Source organism: Lepisosteus oculatus, chromosome 3 (genome assembly GCF_040954835.1).
Source record: "Lepisosteus oculatus isolate fLepOcu1 chromosome 3, fLepOcu1.hap2, whole genome shotgun sequence".
NCBI classification, from domain to species: Eukaryota; Metazoa; Chordata; class Actinopteri; order Semionotiformes; family Lepisosteidae; genus Lepisosteus; species Lepisosteus oculatus.
In genome coordinates, this window is record NC_090698.1 from 57765047 (window position 1) to 57784244 (window position 19198).

Consider the following 19198-nt stretch of genomic DNA (forward strand, 5'->3'; position numbering starts at 1 on the left):
AACAATAAGCCATGTTTTGTCTGAGGGAATTCCAACTCTCGACTTGTCACCTGACACGCATAAATTCATATGAAACTTTTTCATACTTTCTTTCTAATTACTGTTTCATTATTTAAACCTGGAATGTTTTTAAAAGAAAGCACTATTATGATATTGCTTTATTTATGACATCCTTCTATAAAGAAAGGATGCCCTCTGTAAAGCAGTAAGAAATATTTATTTTGTTCAGAAATACAGTATGTGTTCTTGAAGTGAGCTGTGTGAAAACAATTTAGAGTTAGTGACTTCTAGGAATGAGTCCGTCGTTTTCAGAGGAGCGGTGGAAATGTGATATGTGCTGCCAGCCACCTGTAACTTAAGACCAAACTTCATGTGCAATAAAAGAGTGGCTTTTGCCCCCATACAATCCATGTTTGTCAGCTGCAGTTCATTTCTGTCAGGTGTAAATGATCTCCATCTCAGTGGAAGTTTAACTGTGACGTGAGACGAAGCACAATCATAGTTATACTCCAGGACTGGCAGTCCAGGCTTTGAGGCAGAAAAAAACAGTGATAACTGGACAAAATCTATTTATACCCTCTACATGATGATAATGCATTTTTTTTCTTGCCAGTTCCTGGTCCATTTTTTTGATAGACTGTCTCTATGAAAGTGTCTTTTTTAGTTGTTCTGACATATTCCACAGATGTATTTTTGTGTTCCCTCTAAGGATTAATTTGTAAAACAAAATTGTACTTTCCTCTGATTCGATATTTTTTGGGAAACTGATATGCTTTATTGGAATTTGGATAGATCCGGACCTGGGGTGCTATATGAGTGGAGTTTGTATGTTCTTCCTGGGTTCACGCAGGGTTTCCCTGGCTGCTCCAGTTTCTTCCCACAGTCCGAAGACATACTGGTAGGTTAATTGGCTCCTGGGAAAACTGGCCCTGGTGTGCGAGTGTGTGCGTGTTTGTGTGTGTGTGTGCCCTGCGATGGGCTAGCAGCCTATCGAGGGTGTAATCCACCTTGCTCCTGTTGCTTGCTGGCATTGACCCCCATGAAGACAAATTGGGTACAGTGTTTACAAAACGGTGAATGGACAGGTGTTTATTATATATTAAGGGACACATTTTTCATTTTGTACAGTACAACAATGATCCCAGTTTAGAGCAGCATCAACATTTGCTTTGGCAAAAAAGGTTCCTTCTCTTCCTCTTGAAACACCTACAAACAGCTCCGTCTATCATTATTCGAAGGAGAAATCAAAGTCTGTGTCTTTGGAGAGTGAGCAGTAGTCTTTACTGATCCACTGCCAGTCTACCGGATCCTTATCTGCTGAAGGAAAGTGAAGTAGGAAATGTGTTTTGTAGAGTTGCTGGCATTGCTGGCACAATTTGCTTATTTTAGCAGATTTCAGCTGAGCGTTCAATTGTGACTGAAAGATTGTAAGCACTCTTGGCATAATAAAAGAGTGTTGTTATTGGAATTTCTTTTAGATTGCCATCTAATCCCTAATGAAAAACAGCTCACATTGCCTAATTACATATATACATTACATGCATAACCTGTGTTTTTATGTGGTTTAAGGGATACCATGTGCTTTTGGTTTACATGGTGGTGGCTCTGAGTGTCCACAAAGCAGGCCAGACAGTCAACATAAATAATCAAGTATGTGGGCTTGTGGGTGTGTGAGGAACAAAATAACAACAAAATGCAGATGTCATAAGATAGCATACTTTTCTTCCTCATTGAAGAGAAAGCTGAAATTCCCTAGTCATGTAATGTAAAGATCATTGACACTGTTTTCACACCAAACCGCTGGTGGAGATTATAGCAGCTGATGCTGCAGGATAAGTTAGTGTATTGTAAAGGAGAAACAAACACACAATTTAGAATGTAAAGTACAGATGAGCAAGGAATGGAACAATGGTATAAATAAAGGTCAGGGTAAGTATAATGTTCTATTATACTAACATAGTAGATTAATGAACAAAAAGATATGTAAAGTGTAATATAATTAAATTCAGCTCTCAGTTACCCCAAACTGGGTCACATACCGTATGTACTGGAGTAGAAACTATATTTGTTGGCATTCCTGTTTGTTTGTTTCCTTTAAAAAGTTATGTTGTAATATGTTTCTTTAAATATTTTCTGTGACAGGGTGGTGTTTTTCTAGCAGTTCTGTGATCAGTGCTAACTGTATAAGCATGCTATAGTTTTGTGAGCTTTGTGCCAAAATATTCAATAATACAGCTTTTTTATACATGATGGAGAAGTTATGGTGGCACCAAGTAGGTTGAAGGTAAGTACTGCTCATTATCTTTTGTCAGACAGTCCTGGAATGTTGCTTTCAGTTGCACATTACTGGAGCACTTTTCAGAACGGTTTTCATTTCTTTACTACCAGAGAGAATGGAAATTTAACAAATAATGTTCAAGTGCTATAAGCCTGGCACATTGAAGTATTTTGTCTAGGGCACATATTTTGCTACAAAACACAAGTCTAAAACACCATACACTTGTTTTCAGCCTTTGAAGACTATTATTTTAAAATCCCCCCCAAGGTTAATTAAAGTTCAAGCCGGGACAGATATTTCAGAAACAAAAGTTCATTATTGCATAGATTATTGTGTTGCTACCTTTATCCGTGACAATTTACAAGGGCCACAGTTGTCAGTTGTAAATACAATGCTGGACAGAACAATGCAGATACAATAAAATGAGACAACAGTGAATGCAGAGATGTGCAGTGCTGCACCCTGTTCTAGGCAGAACTGCAGATGCAGGTTTTGGAGAGCAGCACAATTTTGCTGTTAACACTCAGGTTCCGGTTGCATAAGACACTCTCAGGGAAATGCAGCAACAAAACCTTCTAAGTCATAGAGAATTGTCCTAAATAATACAGAAGAGAAGGGTGGGGCTATTACACATAAATTATACATATATATGAATATAAATATGAATATATATGTGAATATTTTGCCATACCTACCTTTATCATATGATTATAACTTCCTTCTAGCTCCCTTTCTGTTCAAGATCTGCAAATTGTGAATATAACCTCTGTGGTTTTTATATAATATTATGTCAGAAATTAAGTGGAATTGAATACAACTTACCTTCTCTGATGGCATTGTACTCAGTCTTGATTAGAGTTTTCACAGGAAGCACTACAATACGGTGGTGCAGAAATGTTTTTTCTGTCTGAATGATTTGTTCACTTCCTTGTTGTTCTCCTCTCTGTCCAGCTTGGTCAATTTTTGCATGTTGGAAGTTTGACACTAGAACACAATCATTAAGTAAATACCAGTCGATAGACATGAGAAAAAAAATAGATTTAGCCGAAGAAAGCAGCTATTTAATCACATAGATGAAAAAGCAACTACAAAAATACATTTGTTTACTTATACCAAGCTGTCTTTTTATTGAACTTTTCAAGTATCTAAATTAGAATTGGAATAGACAGCAGATGTGAAAGATGTGAACTTGAATTCAAATACTTCAATGAATGACATTTGCAAATCTGTGCTTTTTGGCTCTCCATCTCCAGCAAAAGAAGTTTAGTTGACGTTTGATAGTGTGTGTTTTCTGATGATGTGCAAGTTAGGATTAGAATGGCATGCAGATTAATATCGACCGCTGCCTTTTTGTTTTTGAGAAAGATTGATTGAAATGAATTTTTCTTCCTAAATGTGCTGTGAGAAATTGTCCAGTGACTCAGATGAGAACATTTGCTGAAATCTTTCCATGACTGGTCTCAGGGGTCCATGTCTGTTTCACTGAGTTAATTACAGTTAATATATACCGTAGTGAGAGTCTTTCACAGTGCATAAAATGAGAATTGGGACAAATAACATCCAGCTTTTAATGTCTCTCAGTATAGGTTCTTTTTCTACAGTAATAAACTGTCCTCACTAATGCCTAAGAAAGCAATATAAGAAACAAATAAATGTTACATGATTGGTTTAATGTGAAAGGCAACTAAAAATAAATATTTTAGTTATGGTCCCGAACCTTCACACCCGAATAAACAGAGAGACCAATTTTATTTTCATTTTTACAAAACATATTCTCTGCCTCTTGAAACATTTTATAAGTGTTTGATGTAAAGTGTTAAATAACCAATTATCGTTTCGAGATGACAGAACCCCTGCTGAATTTATTAGCAGCACGGTTCATTAGAAGCTGGTGGAGTGTTTGGCGATTTGTGTGGTAGATCTCTTTTTTTCCACTGAATGTGGTAATGAGCAGAGGCTTTTTGCCAACATACATTATATTTAAATTTAGCAAGCACAGTGGTAAAAGAAAGTCAGTGGCTTAGGTGGAGCTTAATTACCATATGCAAAAGAGTACGAATGCTTAAGGAAGTATTTTAGCATTTGTGCATTTTTGCAAAACTGTCTCCCTTTCCTAATGCCAAGCTGTCCCTCTTTCTTTTTTCATGAGCTCATGAAGGCTCTCCAAAGCACGAAAATAAATGATTCAGTTTCCTGGGAGCACAGACAGCTGTCTCAGCTCCTCTCAAACTTCATATCACAGTATGTGGCTTGCAGTTAGCTTTTTTAGAGACCTTAGGACTCTCCTAATGAAAAAATAACAGACTGCTAAGGTGGAGAATGTGTGTGGCATAGAGGAAATTAAAGTTTCTTGAATTCTGTAGAATTACTTTGCCGTTTGTGTCTCTGCCGCTTTGTAACTGTGCTGTGTAGAAATAAAAGGGTTCGTGGTACAGCCTATTGTGATGTGGTGCATTGTTGTTCTTTTGTGTTTTGAAAATGTTAAATCCTATGACAGCTGTGGATTTCCTCCTCTCTTGGAGAAATTTTCAATGCAAAGGGAGCACAGCCTGAAGCTTCTTCTCTCAGTTTTGAGCTGTGCACCCTTTTTGTCTGTTATCTGAACAGCAAAGTGAAAAGTGTGGATGTTTCAGCGTAATTCTAAGCAGATTGTATGTGAACTGTATAGCAGGCCTACATGTAATCCAAGAATATCTTCTTTCACGGATAATACAGTTATGGCAAGGAGCTCTTTTGTGGGCAGAATAATATTCGAGGAAATTAGGAAGGAATTAAAGGTCTGAGGGAGCCTCTTGAGGACTAGCATCTGTATAAATTTTCAGCTCCAGGGAATACAAGGGAGGCTCATTGGACATTGCTGGGTGTCTTGTACTGTATGCCTCAGACCTGGCATGGCTGTAAGTGGTGCTTGTATGTGTTCAGAAATGTTCTGTTTTAATGCCTGTGCACTAGCAGCTGAAATACAGATTCTGCAGAGTGTTGTTAAGATCTCATAAGAACCCTATCAGTGTCCTTAAGCTTGACCTTGAATGTGGAGCTGTCCACCCATAATCTTCATACTTAACTTGACACTTGAGGTATGGTAATGTAGAATAACAAATATTATTTTTCATTGGTTTTCCTCACATTGCATTTGGTGCTCATTAAATTAGTTGATATATAATTTACAGAAAGTGAAAAACGTTGACTCGGATCTGGTATTCCATTAATACTGTACATTTTATTATTCTATATTGGAGTTATGGCCAACATTATTTGGAGTTAAACTGTGCATCATGGATTTCAAGATTGTTGTGACTGAAAAGATTGGCGGCTTTTTCTATGACACTTTAATAAAGATGTTTGAGACCTTGTTAAAAAAAGAACATGCTTAGCTTGACATGAGTCCTGATGCTGTAGCAGAAGTACTTTAAGAACGACCTAAGTCACATGTACTGATTCCATCAGTTATTGTATAAATGTTTAACAAGAGCTTACAATTACAACATTGTAAATAGCAAATAGTTGATTCTCTATATGGAATACAAAGGTGAAATTCAGCTTTACAATGCATCATATGAAAGGCTGGGTGATGCCCTGTTATTGTAGGTGTTTGTGTAGCATCTTAGAAAATCTATGATATTTCATTAACAGTGCCTGTTGGACTGTAATAGGCATGCCAATTTCCAAGTCTCAGTCTTTCAATAATCCGCTGTATCGTTTGCCAAAGTAATGGGAGAGAGAAAGTGGACTGTGGTTGGTTTAACTTCGTCTATCAGGCCACGGTGATCTTTACTAAGGAGGTCAAGGAGGCCTGGAGGAGGTCCCTCTGGGTGAGCTCATTGCAGTTGGAAGATACATGTTAATGCTTAGGGTGCTAGAAATTAGAAATTAGTTAGAAATTAGGTTGCCTGTTCAAGCAACTGTATTCTGAAAGTTGGTCACCATTAATCAGTGACTGCACATACCTTCTGTAACTCATGTGCTGCATTGTGGAGCCGTAGTTAGGATGTTGGACCTGTAATTGTAAGGTTGTGGGTTCAAATCCCAGGAGGGACGGTATACTTCAACAGGATTGTTACAAAGAAATGCCCGGTTGTGTAAATGGTGCCAATGTAGAGAGGAAGCTTAGGTTAGTAGTAATTAAATGTGTGGTAATTTGTTCACCGAAACTGCACAAATGAAATTTGCATTAGGTTATGATAGAGCACCAGGAATATATTGTCTCCAAGACTGCTTTTCCCCATGATCCTATTTCTAACCAATAAAACTGCTATCAACTCAATCCCAGATAGAACAAAATATCTGCCTCACGTGCAACATGTACAGTGATACGAATAGTGCTATTAGCTGAATAAAAGCTAGGAAATGCAAATGTTTTCTGAAGGTTTTTTATTTCCTAAAAATGATCCATTTGTTTTTCGCTTAAATACTGTTGGTTACAAGATCTTATTAAAGGTGGAAAAAGGTCTGACATGATTTGTCTTGATTTCAGCCTTTACATCGACAAAAGCTGAAATTTCAGTAAGGGTGTGTAGACGTTTGATATCCACTGCATGTTAAATAGCTGTCACGAGAATTGCATGTGTGTCATTTCTAGGAATTAAGCTCATTGCCACCAGCACAGGAGTTAATTTATTACTCTGTAACTCTGGAGTGTGATTGTGGAGATGAAAGCATTTGGCTGCTATGTTTATAAATCATACAGCATTGCACATCAAAATAGGGGATAGAAGCCACAATGATAGGATATATTAAAAAAGTGCAGCATGTCTTTTTTCTGTGGCTGTAAGACCTTTAATGAATGATTTCAGATCTCTTGTCGTGCCTAGCAGCTAAATACCATAGTTTGCCAAATGACTGTTGCTGAATGTGTGACTAGTTGATGAGTACGATGCTTCTTTATATGTGTTTTGTGCTCTGCTCAGTCATCACATAAACCAAAACATCAGCTCTCATTGTTTCACTGCACTTGGTTGGTTTACAGTTCTTGGCTTCCGTAACTGATGTTGTAACAGGATTAGTGATACTGTAGCAGCAAGACAGCCCCACTGTTGTTTATTGTGAAGGGTCTTGGATTTACAGCAGTCTTAAAGCCTCAGCTGTAAATCGATTATAAACTAATAAGCAAGGACAGAAGGCATCAGAGATTTATGTAATTCCATGTTAGTGGCGCATTGAGATGCTGCTCGTGCAGCCATTGCAGGTGATAACTCCTGCCTCTGCAGCGCTCCGTCAGAAAGAGATTGCGAATCTCGTGCAGGTACAGTATAAAGGTTCTCAGTGTCTGAGGAGAATGGCCACTGGAGCTTCAGCTCTTGATAACAAGACAGCACTGCGGCGATGGTTGAACCGTGTCTGCAACTTGTAATATATTTAGCAGCAGGCACTACATTTAAATATTAAGTGTGCAATCCAGGTGTAAGTTGCTTGTGTCATCCTGTAATTTTCTGTATCATCTCTGTTCTCTCACCATCTCAGAAGATGCAGCGAAGATCACAGTAATCAAATTTTTTAATCGTCTGTACGTCTTGCCGCGACTAAAGACTGAATCAAATTAGAACTTAGACCTACCTGCTAGTTGTAAATGAAACCCATGTGTTAAGGGTCGTTTTCTTGCAAGCTTAAAAAAAAAACTAGACATGCCAGTGTACATGGCACATGTCAAGCAATCTGTTCATTCTCATTTTGCTACTATACTGTACATGTGAATTTCTCTGTATCTGTTGGCCAGTTTTAGGATTGAAATCAAGAGGAGGCTGTTTAGCCCATCTATCTTCTTTGGTGTTAAGTAGCTACAGTAATTGTTCCAAGGATCTCAACAAGCCAGGTATCGATTTTGATTACATGGCTAGGTAGCTTTTTCCAGACGTCCGCCACCCTTTGTGTAAAAACATGCCTTCCCTTTGCTACTTTAAAGACACTCCTCCCTGTTTTACAGTTCTGTCCTCCGGCTCATGTTTAACCATTGAGTCTGAAGAATCAGCCACCGTAGGGTTGACATTAGGGACATTTGAATACTTGAATGGGGCTTGTGCTTCCTTCCTCTCAGAGGCTTCTTTGCTGAAGGCTAAAATGCTTCAGTTCTTTTCATCTGTCAATGGTTGGACATTGATTGCAGCCTGGGAATGTACAGTCATTATTGTTTGGTTTGATTCCAGAGTAGCATTGTTTTTTTTTGTCTTGCTCTGATCAAAGCCGAACACGGAATGCTAAATGAGCACTTAGAAGTGCGTTACAGTACATCGTCATTTTGCAGTTACAACATTGAATTGCTGGCTTTCAGTTTTACCACCCACTGCCTTTCGTCCATATAGAAGTGGGTTCTTTTTATGCATTTTGAACTCTTAAAGTAAAGCTTTCCCATTTGTGAAGTGTTCATTTTAACCAAATGTTGAGTTTAGCTGAGGTATTGAGAGCTCAAGTGGACTACAAATCTAAATCCCTTGAGCCAAGGCTCTTAATGCTTCTGCATGGCTGGATAAGATGACAGTACTTTTTCACATGTTTGCATCTGTATTTATAAGTGTGTCATAACTGAGGAAGTATGGAAATGTAGTCGTGTTACATTGTGCAAGTCATCTTCACCACATCACGTGATAATTATTTTGGAAGACCAAACTTCTGTTATGGTAATGTCCCTGTAGCATTAGGCACGCTTAAGAATGTTCTCTTTAGGCAGCCTTTACAGGAACTGAAATGATCATTAAAAGGATTTACTAAGCATATGCATCAAAGAAGGTTTTCCACAAGACTTGAAGTAGTTGGGCTAGAGAAGGTTCATTTTAAAGATCAGAGGAAGAATTTTAATCCCTTCTCCTAATTTCCTGTTTTCACCTGAGTATTTCTTCCTTACACATTGCAGATCGATGTTTGTTTTTTAATGCTTATCATTAGGCACAGGGGAAAATTGCCATAAAACACCGGCTTGTTAGATAAAGGATGTTGATGGTTCAAGACTGCTTGTGACAAGGAAATGTCAGCCTTATTCAAATACCATAAATGCACAGCTAAGCAGGAAACTGATGTTTTCTAAATGTTTGTCTTTTTCTCACAGAAAACAAGATTTGTGGATCACATGAATGAATTAGGCAGCTGCCGTGATCAACAGATGACTTGCAAAGCTTTTAAGCAAGGTATTTGTGAAGCTTTTTACATAACATTCTTTAGCCTGTAGTCACAGTGGAATCTCTGTGGTAGTTGATAGTGTGTAAGTAAATCCATTTAGTGTGATTTATAGGTTTTAAAGTATAATAACGATGATGTGGCATCTGGTTGTGGAATATGTTTTTTTAACTGTGTAGTAGATATAACCTTTAAGCTTTCCTTTGATGTTTAATTATATAATAAGCTTTGGGTTGTCCCCACTTATTCTCCCGATCTCTCATTATGTGCACTTTGTAAGCGATAGCCCCTAAAACATGCAATTAATGCATTTCATAATTCAGTTTTAGACTTAGTGGGGACAGCACAGGTTTTGGTTCTCACTTGCTATAAGTGCAAGCAAAGCACCAAAGTGAAGCATACACTGCCTGATGTTTTGGCAAACAGTTTTTAAATTGCACTTTTCGTTTTAGGAAAAATCTGACTAAAAGAGGAAGTTAACTAATGTGAACAATTGCTGTGCATCAAATTTCAGCTGATGTTGGTAATTATTATATATTAACATATGTGCTTTATTCAAAGATGTCGTCTGTTACTGAAAATGGAGTTGGAGTGGCGGGGAAACCAGGTGGGGAGAAAACGTACAAAAAGGTAACTTGCAGCACTGATGATTGAGATAGAGCCTTCTCTATATCACCATCTCATGCATTTAATATGTTCAGATTTGATATTATAATGTATATTAAGTCAATTATCTCTAATATATCTCTATCTGTGTATTTCTGTTGATTCTGATTAAGAATTAAGGTCAAATTGCCATTACATTTTTGCAAACTGTGGTGCTCTATATCAGTGTGAACCGTATAGTTTGTACTTATTGTACATTATCTTTCTTATGTTCTGTTTACCCTTTTCTGCATCTAGAAACATTTTGAAAGATCCAGAAGAATGTATTTCCATGTTCTGTGTATCTTGTTTTCCATGTTGAGGTATTGTGTAATGATATTAAATAAATCCTTTTTTATCTTAAATAATCAGTTACTGCTTAGAAGCCTGTGTTTTTCTGGACTTGCATAAGCCAGCATACCAAGCCTGAAAACAACAACATGGTTGTGTCCAATCTGCTGACTTGGCTAACAGTGTTTGCTTCAGACAGTTCAGGAGAATACTTGAGAAAGCCTCAGCATTCCCATATGAAGGAAGCTTTGCCAGTCATGCTACCTTCAATATTGCACATATAAGGAGGACATGAGATAGTTGTGAAATGAGTCTTTAAATCTTTGTGCTGAGGAAAAAAAATATATACAGGTATTTTGCGTGATGCACATTGATGTCATGGACAAAGCTGAATAAAAAATAGAATCCAAAAGTCCACAAACAGCAGCTTTACTTGTTTTTTACAGGAAAAAATAGCACAATGTAAAAGACCCACTTAGATTGGGTGTAGCAACAGGCACACAAGATGGCCTTTGTTGTACACCTGCAAGTGAGGCAGCAGTGAATAAGAGGCAAGAGGTAGTTACAGCCCTTTGTTTGGAAATATGTGGTATAGTAATATAAAACCCCACAAGAAAGTTTCTGGAAAAATACTGACTGAATAGCCTGTGGTGAAATATCACTCATTGTTTAAATACTGTTAAAAAGGATCCAGGTTAAAATATCTGTGATGTTTCTACTGTAATATCTGTTCAGTTTTAGAGTTTAAATACCAATTTATGCTCAGCCCAGGAGAAGTAATTAGTCTTTCCATATGGGCATAGACCATTTTATAATATAGAGTATGTTGACAGGGATTCAAAACTTATCATTACTTTGTTACAGTTTATAATTTTCAGATTTTCATGTTTTTGTGTGCTCATTTACAGTTTTCTCTTCAACAAACCAAATGACAGAAACAGCATTAAAAAGCATTGTCTTTTTTCAGACAACATCTTCTGCACTGAAGGGAGCTATCCAGCTGGGAATAGGCTACACAGTTGGGAACCTGACCTCTAAGCCAGACAGAGATGTTCTCATGCAAGATTTTTATGTGGTGGAAAGCGTGTTTTTACCAAGGTAAGCCCCAGGTTTCAGATTTACAATATTAGCCATGTAATATCCAAGTATCAACATACCAAGAGGCATTTCCAGGCACAGTAGAAATGTTGGTGCCATTGAAGATTGATATGAACCTTGGTTTTAGAACAGAACAGAGAATTAAAGATGGCATTGGTATTTTTTGTTAATTTGGATAGCTAGCAATTTTTTGTTTGCATGTTCTTTTTGTATTTTTTTCTGTGCTCCAGTTTCCCTCCAGGTTCCAAAGCTATGCTCACCAGAGTAATTGCCGTCTCTAAATTGGCTGCTTGCATGTGCCCATACCCTACACTGGGCTGGTGTTCTGGCTAGGGTAAAGGGTAAAGTCCTGCCTTGAGCCCTGTGTGCTGGGAATAGACTCTAGTTTACTATGAACTTTGCCTATAACCAGCAGTCTAATCATGGATCAAAGCTAATATGTTTTGGTATCTGGAGAACCTTTAATTTAACATGCATTTTATTTAAGATGTTATTTGTTAAGATAGTTAATGTGTACATTAAACCATGATAATATAATTAAATAGGAGTAATGGCCCGATTAAATAAAAAAATATACCTATCTGTCAATCTGTCTATCATAAATTCTAGTAAAATAAACCGTTGATGGGTTTCTAGCAGGTGGAAGCCTCTGGAAAACCTAGACCTACTCCAAATTTGGATTTAATTCAGACCACATTTTGTTTTAAATCTCATGAATATTTGTAATGTATGTAAATGCATTGAGATGAGTTGGGAAGATAACATTAATTATGTTCATAGTATTGGCTTGGTATGCATTAAGCAATGCTTAATGTTACATTCATATGTAAATGTGTGTTAATTAGCACGGGGGGGGGGTGTTATTGTGAGCTCAATAAAAAGGTAACAATCAGTATAGTATAAAGTGGAGGATGTGCTGTTGATTGGAGGATGGTGTTAATTTATAAAGTGGAAGGTGATTGCAGAGGAAGGTTTTTTCAACATCAGAAAAAGACTGCTAGCTTGGACTGAAGAGGAAACAAGGGCTAAGTAATGACTGAACACTTTAGGTTCTCGTTATAAGAGGGAATTAAGGCTGGTCCTGAAACTGTTCACCTGTAAACTGCAGTGCACTGGTCTAGCGATACAGAGAGCAGATTCTATCAGTGAGCCTCAGGCTTATTCCAAAACAGACTGGAGTAGCCTGACTCTTGCACTTTTTCCAGATTTCATCTAGGTATTTCTAGCAGATAATGCAAGCCTCTTTTTAAACCAGGTAACATCTTACATTTCCTGTGAAGAGGAAAACATCATAGGAAGAAGACCTGTCATTATAGGTTTTTATCAGGTTGCTGACTTCCATGAAGTGATTGGTGCTGTAGATGCTATTTGTGAAGCACCGTCTCCATGAAGTGCAGATGATGCCTGTGATAACTCGATATGTACATTAAGGAAATAATAGGTGCTTTAAGCTACTGTATGTAAATAATTTCCTAAGCATGAATGTTACAATCCATGTTGCTTTTAATACACTTTTACTGGAGAAATAATGACCACATTCTGGGATGTGATTAACATTTACACTAAAACATATCTAAAACATACAGTATCAATCCTTAGTGAATGTTTTCCACTCTATGCCTTAGTTTGATTTGAATCAATTTGTAACTGCTTTCTCGTTTCTTTGTTAACTGCTATTTCTGTATGTCATGGTTTTTACTGTAATACTGGTATTCTGACTCAAGTTACAGAACATCGATTGAAGGCTTTATAGCAGATTTGTTTATGTAGTTTTCACACAGTGAGAAATAAAAAACTGTTGTTTTTTACATTTTAACATTTAACTCTACATTTCTGTGACAAAGGATGGACTATTAAAAGTGGCTGTTTTCACATTTATACTGTACATATGTTATCTCATAACAAAACTCTTAACTTTATAGTTTGTCTGGAAAATTGCTAATTATTTAATTGTTAAGTAATTGTCTTTGTTGTTTGTCCTCATCTTGTTTCCACCTTCACAAATAATTTAAGGCTTGAAACCAGCGGAAAAGGTGTCTAAAGTCTTTTCTTTTACTGTGAAGTCTTTTTTTAAATAACATCTTTATGTTCATAACATAGTTACTTGATGTCAGTAAATCAGCACTATGTCTTACAAACAGGATGAACTGATATCCTATCATACTGAAGTTAAGAAAAGTAACACAATTAATTGTGTTCAAATTACATTGCAAATGTTCTCTGATTCACTTATCTGGTTTTGAAGTGATTGCTTTTTATTTGCCTTGAGAGCAATGCACACAGTAGCTTAATTGTGAACATAACACTTACAGGTATGCTTATACACAGTGGGGACATTTGTCTAATCTTGGCTTTGAGCCTACAGTAGTTAGGTAACCCTTGCAAATATTTCCTTGTCAAGAACAAAAACAACTCATTCTAAAAGGTTTTAGCTTTCTCTGAAACAAAGGGTTTTACTGAAAGGTTTCACATAATAATTAATGCCCTAACATAATTTAATCAGCTTGTCCACAACATGATGCTGATTAGACAGCCATAAGTATAGCTTTTATTGTAAAAAGCTCTTCTGCTTCATGCAGTAGTAATTGTACACCTGTTGTACAGTTTTACTAAAGTAAATATAAACCTGTGTACCCTTGGGTACATTTCCGTCTCAAAATAGTGTTTTATTACAGTAAAGAATGCAATACTGGTTGGTATATTGAAGCTTTATGTTTTTTAAGCAGGACAGAGTGGGGCAGAAGTATTCTCACATTTCATGAAAGTGATCACAACCAGTTCTGTGAATATGCTGTCTGTATTACTGTGAAAGTAAACAGCATGATTATTTCTGAATGTCTTTAAAGCCCAACATCAAGTGGGTCACTGTTGAAATCCAGCGAAAGCTTGGGTTAACTGCTTGAGTCCTCAGTGAAGATCCTGTTGTCCTACTTACAAATTAAGATTTTCATCTTTATGAATGATCTGTCGTTAATGCTGACCATTGTACGCTCTTAGGTGGAGATGAGCTTTATATTGCATGTGTTTCAGATTGATAACCAGTATTTTCCTGTGTTGGATTTTTATTTGATTGTCAAACCATTCAGTGAAGGCAGCAACCTGACGCCCGCTCATCACTACCCAGACTTCCGGTTCAAAACCTACGCTCCCTTGGCGTTCCGCTACTTTCGAGAGCTTTTCGGGATCAAGCCGGATGATTACTTGGTAAGCTCCATGACTGCTTTCACCCAGGCAGCAACAGGAACAATGAGCTGTTTCACGCCATGGCTCCCAGCCTCTCCTGACCTGTGCACACAAAGAGAAATCCCTTTGCTCCAATGCTGGGTTTTACAACATTTTCACAGCTGCAAACAAAAGGATCATCCTGGTTACCAAACAATCTGAGTTGCCAGTCTAGGTCAATAATATGTCCTTGTTTACCATTACTTAGGAAGAAGGTAGCAGTGGATACAAATACGAAAATGGAAGACTAGTGGAATGGAAATAAAGAGAAATTTCATTTATTGTGCTCAATGCTATCATTCCCTTCAGCCTTTCCTGCTTTCTGAAGATCCTGCCTTTAACCGGTTTGTGCACTATGCCCAAGATAAGGACCTAGCTAGTTATATTTCATTGCAGGCTACAGACTGATACTAATATGGCAGGCAGATAGAAATGCTAATTGGATACTTAAGAATGATTTCTCTAATTGTCTGTACATTGAAATGGAAAGAGTTTTAATTTCTCATGGGAATTGTGTTCATTTAAGCACTAATTGAGGGCTTTCAATCAGACATTTCAGCCTAACTTTATATCTGTATTGAAGATGAGTGACCTCATTAAAGTGCATGACAAGTGTTTATTTTTCACTATTCTGTAGTTCTTTTCAGACAAATGTTAGTAAAAACCCACAATGTTATCATAAGGCAATACAGTATGTTTATTTTTATGTGAATCAAGACACCTGACTATTATTTCTAAACAGAATGTTGCACACAATAGAGGCAGGACACTTCTTACAGCAGTGTATTAAAACAAGTTATAGTCTGCCATATTAGAAATACTCTAAGGAAGAGACAACGGTAAATTGCAAATTTCCCTTTTTAGTAATGAAGCAGTATACCTTTCATTTACATTTTCCTTGTTATTTTATTGTTTCCAAATGTTGTTTTCATATGTAGCATATTCACATGTTTTGTGTATGACAATGACTGTAACCTGAACTACACAAATGTCATGAGCAGACGTAGTGGTATTAACTTTTCATTCCAAATTGCTGTGAAGCAAACTAAAGTACTAAGTATTAGAAAAGTGTAAGGAGGTCACTGAAACATTTAGTATTCCAGCCTTAGTTTCGAACTCACCCCCACGAAGGTGTCATATTTCTAAAGGATGTTTTGAAGTTTACAGTATGTATCATGGCACTGTGTACTGAGCGAGTTACCTGGATATTGTTGATATGTGAACAGTGGCTCCTATCTCAGATGTACTGTAGAACTAGTAAAGTCTAACAAGGTTTCTGCTTGCATGGCTACACACTTGTCTAAGTGGAGTTTGGGTGTTACGATGCACATTCCACTTCTTAATGAGTGACTTCGTTGTACTCAAAGGGAGGTGTAATCATATCCTGATCTGTGTCTCTCTCATACTTTATCCCTGATTTGTTTTAAATGCTACGTTTGTTTTAAATGCCACACATTGACTGTTTTACATTCGATTTGTTGTATCGCTATGTGAGCTGTGACCTGAATTCGACTGCTGAGGGAACTTAATGAGACAGGTGCAGTCTTTAATTGCACACTTATCTTGTGACCTTAAATACTGTTTTTTTGCACATGAAGTGATATAGAGGTGCTGTTGTAAAAGCTCTGATCAGGTGTGAAAAAACAATTCGCAGTCGTGCTTCTTCTACTTTTCCTTAAAAATCAACTGTACATACGATCAGCATTTCATAGTTTCTTTAGTTCAGAGGAGATTGCACAGATTCTCAGTATCCTATTTGAAAAAGTCTTGATACAGCAGTAAAACATGGAAACTTAAAGGGTGAATAGTTTTACAAGGAACTGCATCGGCATCATTAGACTTGGGCAATCGAATGAGCTTGACTGAGGATATTGTCCTCAATTGTCCAAAGGCACAGTGATAATCAGATTGCACATAGAAAGTAATACAGAATGAAATCTATCAAAATGAAGTAGAAGTGCATAATGTTGTATATTAAAAGGCCTATTTTGCATGTTTCTCTATTTAGTTTCCTTTTTTTGCCCATTTTCCCTGTGTAGTATCATACTCCTGCTACACTCTGAGTACTTCAAAAGAAGCCTGAACGAGTTAGAGCATGGAGGGTGTTTTTAATGAGCTTGTGTCTTTGCTATGAATTTATTTAGCTGACTTTCCAATGTGACTGAAATTTATATAAATTGAGTTCTCTGTTCAAGGGTACAACAGCAGTGCCCTGCCTGCAATTTGCAGGCCATAGAACCTTCTACTCTACTTATGAGTGTAGAGCTCTAATGTGAAAATGGAGGATTTTTTCTGCAGTGATATCCTCCCAATGTTCTGTGTCTTTACTTTGACATTGTTCTTCAAAGTACACACAAGTTTTGTATTGCAGTTTTTAAAAGCCGCTGTCTACCAGGAGTTGGTATGCAGTAGAGGGAGAAGCCACAGCCAAGATAGCATGCAGCAAACAGATACATAAATATAAATATATACACCGAACACTCTAGGCATAATTAAAATTGCCAATCCGCAGCTTGTTCCCAAATGATCTAACACTGATTAGAGTTCCTATACTTTTAAAGGAAAATGCTTTCCTTCTTTGATTAAGGCACCTATAAGTTTCGTGCTTCTGCTTTATCACTCATAAAAAGCATGTTAGACATCTTGGCAAAATGCATACTCGTTTGGCATGTTAAATGTGTTTTAAAACCGAATTAATTCTATATTTTTTAAGGAAACAAGAAAGCATCCTGCTGAAATTAGTGATCTCTACCTGTGCACAAGAGACCTGGCAGAAATGAGTGATTATTTAATTTCCTTTCTTGTGTTTTTTTTTTTTATTCCACAGTACTCCATTTGCAGTGAGCCTTTAATAGAACTATCCAACCCTGGAGCGAGTGGCTCTTTGTTTTATTTAACCAGTGACGATGAATTCATCATCAAGACTGTACAGCACAAAGAAGCCGAGTTTCTTCAGAAATTGCTTCCAGGTTATTACATGGTAAGCCAATATTCCAATCTGACAAAAATGCTTGTTGATGAGAGTCTTTCTGTCACGCTCTGGTAATTCAGCCATTTCCTATAAATTAAAGCAATAATGTAGTGCATACAATTTTAATGGCAAAAATATGCTGTTAATCTGTATTCCGTTGCATTACATGCACAATACTGTTTAGTTTTTAACTAGCAGAAAAGGTGGTGCATGTATTTGTAGTCTCATACTGTATAAAACTGATTTTGTGTCATGGGAAATAGAGTGAGGTTAAAAAAATACCTTTCTCCTATTTTATGACACAACTTCTAATTGGAAAACGTCAGCAGTGAGTGCCACAGGGACCTGATTTTTTGGACCATTGCTCTTTCTTATTTGGAATATAGATTCTGTTTGAAAATGATTTTAAGTTGTTTGACACAGAATATTTTGGTTTTGTTTTCATGTTTGCTTCTCATAAAGGCTTACTTTCCAGCCTTCACTGTTGTTAAGATAATGCCACCTTGTCTTAGGTGAATTAACTGTAAAGGCTGTACTTGTAATGGTTGATATTTTTTTCCTGTATTTTCAGAACTTGAACCAGAATCCAAGGACACTCCTGCCGAAGTTTTATGGTCTTTATTGTGTGCAGTCTGGGGGCATAAACATCAGACTGGTGGTGATGAACAATGTGCTGCCTCGCTCAGTCAAGATGCACTACAAGTATGACTTGAAGGGTTCGACATACAAGCGCAGAGCTTCGCGGAAGGAAAGAGAGAAGTCATCTCCCACTTTCAAAGACTTGGATTTCTTACAGGACATGCACGAAGGCCTGTACTTTGATGCAGAGACTTACAATGCCTTAATGAAAACCCTCCAGCGGGACTGTCGGGTGAGTTTCTCTTCTCAATTGACAGAGTGTGTCGCCGCCAAATGTCAATTCTCACATTTTAGGTTAAGAAGAAACAACCGGCTTTAGGGTCAAAAGGTCACAGTCTCGGAGTATTTAAAGACTAAGGAAGTGTCTTGCAAATACAGGAAGTGCAGAATGACAAGAGAAAGCTGACTGAATCGAAATAATGCTGCAATGGGCGTTATAATCTGACCAACGGTTTTTAATGCGATGCAGACTGGTGGTGATGGACAATGTGCTGGCCCGCTCAGTCAAGATGCACTACACGTTTGAGTTAATGTATGATAGTTTTTAATGTGATGCCAGTCTGTTTCAGCACTAGAGAACTAACGGCTTTGTCCTTAAAGTCGTCGTTTACCCTCCTCTTAAAACAAGCTTTTGGTTCCAGAACTGGCTTAAAGTACTTCTTCACAGAAACTTACTGGGTGCTCTCTGTTTTCAACATCGTAAAATTATTTTTACTTGTTGAGATTTCGCACATATTTTGAGTTTTTGGATTTGTTTTGTAATATGTTGGTGGTGTTATATTAATGTTTGGATTGTTTTCGTGCCAATTTAATTATTTTTTCACAAGGTTGAAACTTGGTCATACCGTTGTATTTTTTTAAAAATTTTCTTTTTGGTAAAATGTTTAAAGTAAATTTGAAACAAGGGATGATCAATGATATCAACAGCAATTAGAACTGAAGCTGATTAA

At 37.2% G+C, this 19198-nt stretch overlaps 1 protein-coding gene across 2 annotated transcripts in view; it reads left to right on the top strand.

Annotated features, from left to right (window-relative positions):
• LOC102686521 (phosphatidylinositol 4-phosphate 5-kinase type-1 beta) overlaps window positions 1–19198 on the top strand; it is a 67821-nt gene that overhangs the window by 17842 nt on the left and 30781 nt on the right. For both annotated transcript variants that reach the window (XM_015368652.2, XM_015368661.2), the window contains exons 2-7: window positions 9315–9393; window positions 9944–10012; window positions 11286–11416; window positions 14503–14620; window positions 17466–17618; window positions 18181–18480. In XM_015368652.2, the coding sequence (XP_015224138.1) occupies window positions 9944–10012; window positions 11286–11416; window positions 14503–14620; window positions 17466–17618; window positions 18181–18480 (771 nt within the window). In that variant the 5' untranslated portion in view covers window positions 9315–9393. The remainder of the gene's footprint in view (window positions 1–9314; window positions 9394–9943; window positions 10013–11285; window positions 11417–14502; window positions 14621–17465; window positions 17619–18180; window positions 18481–19198) is intronic.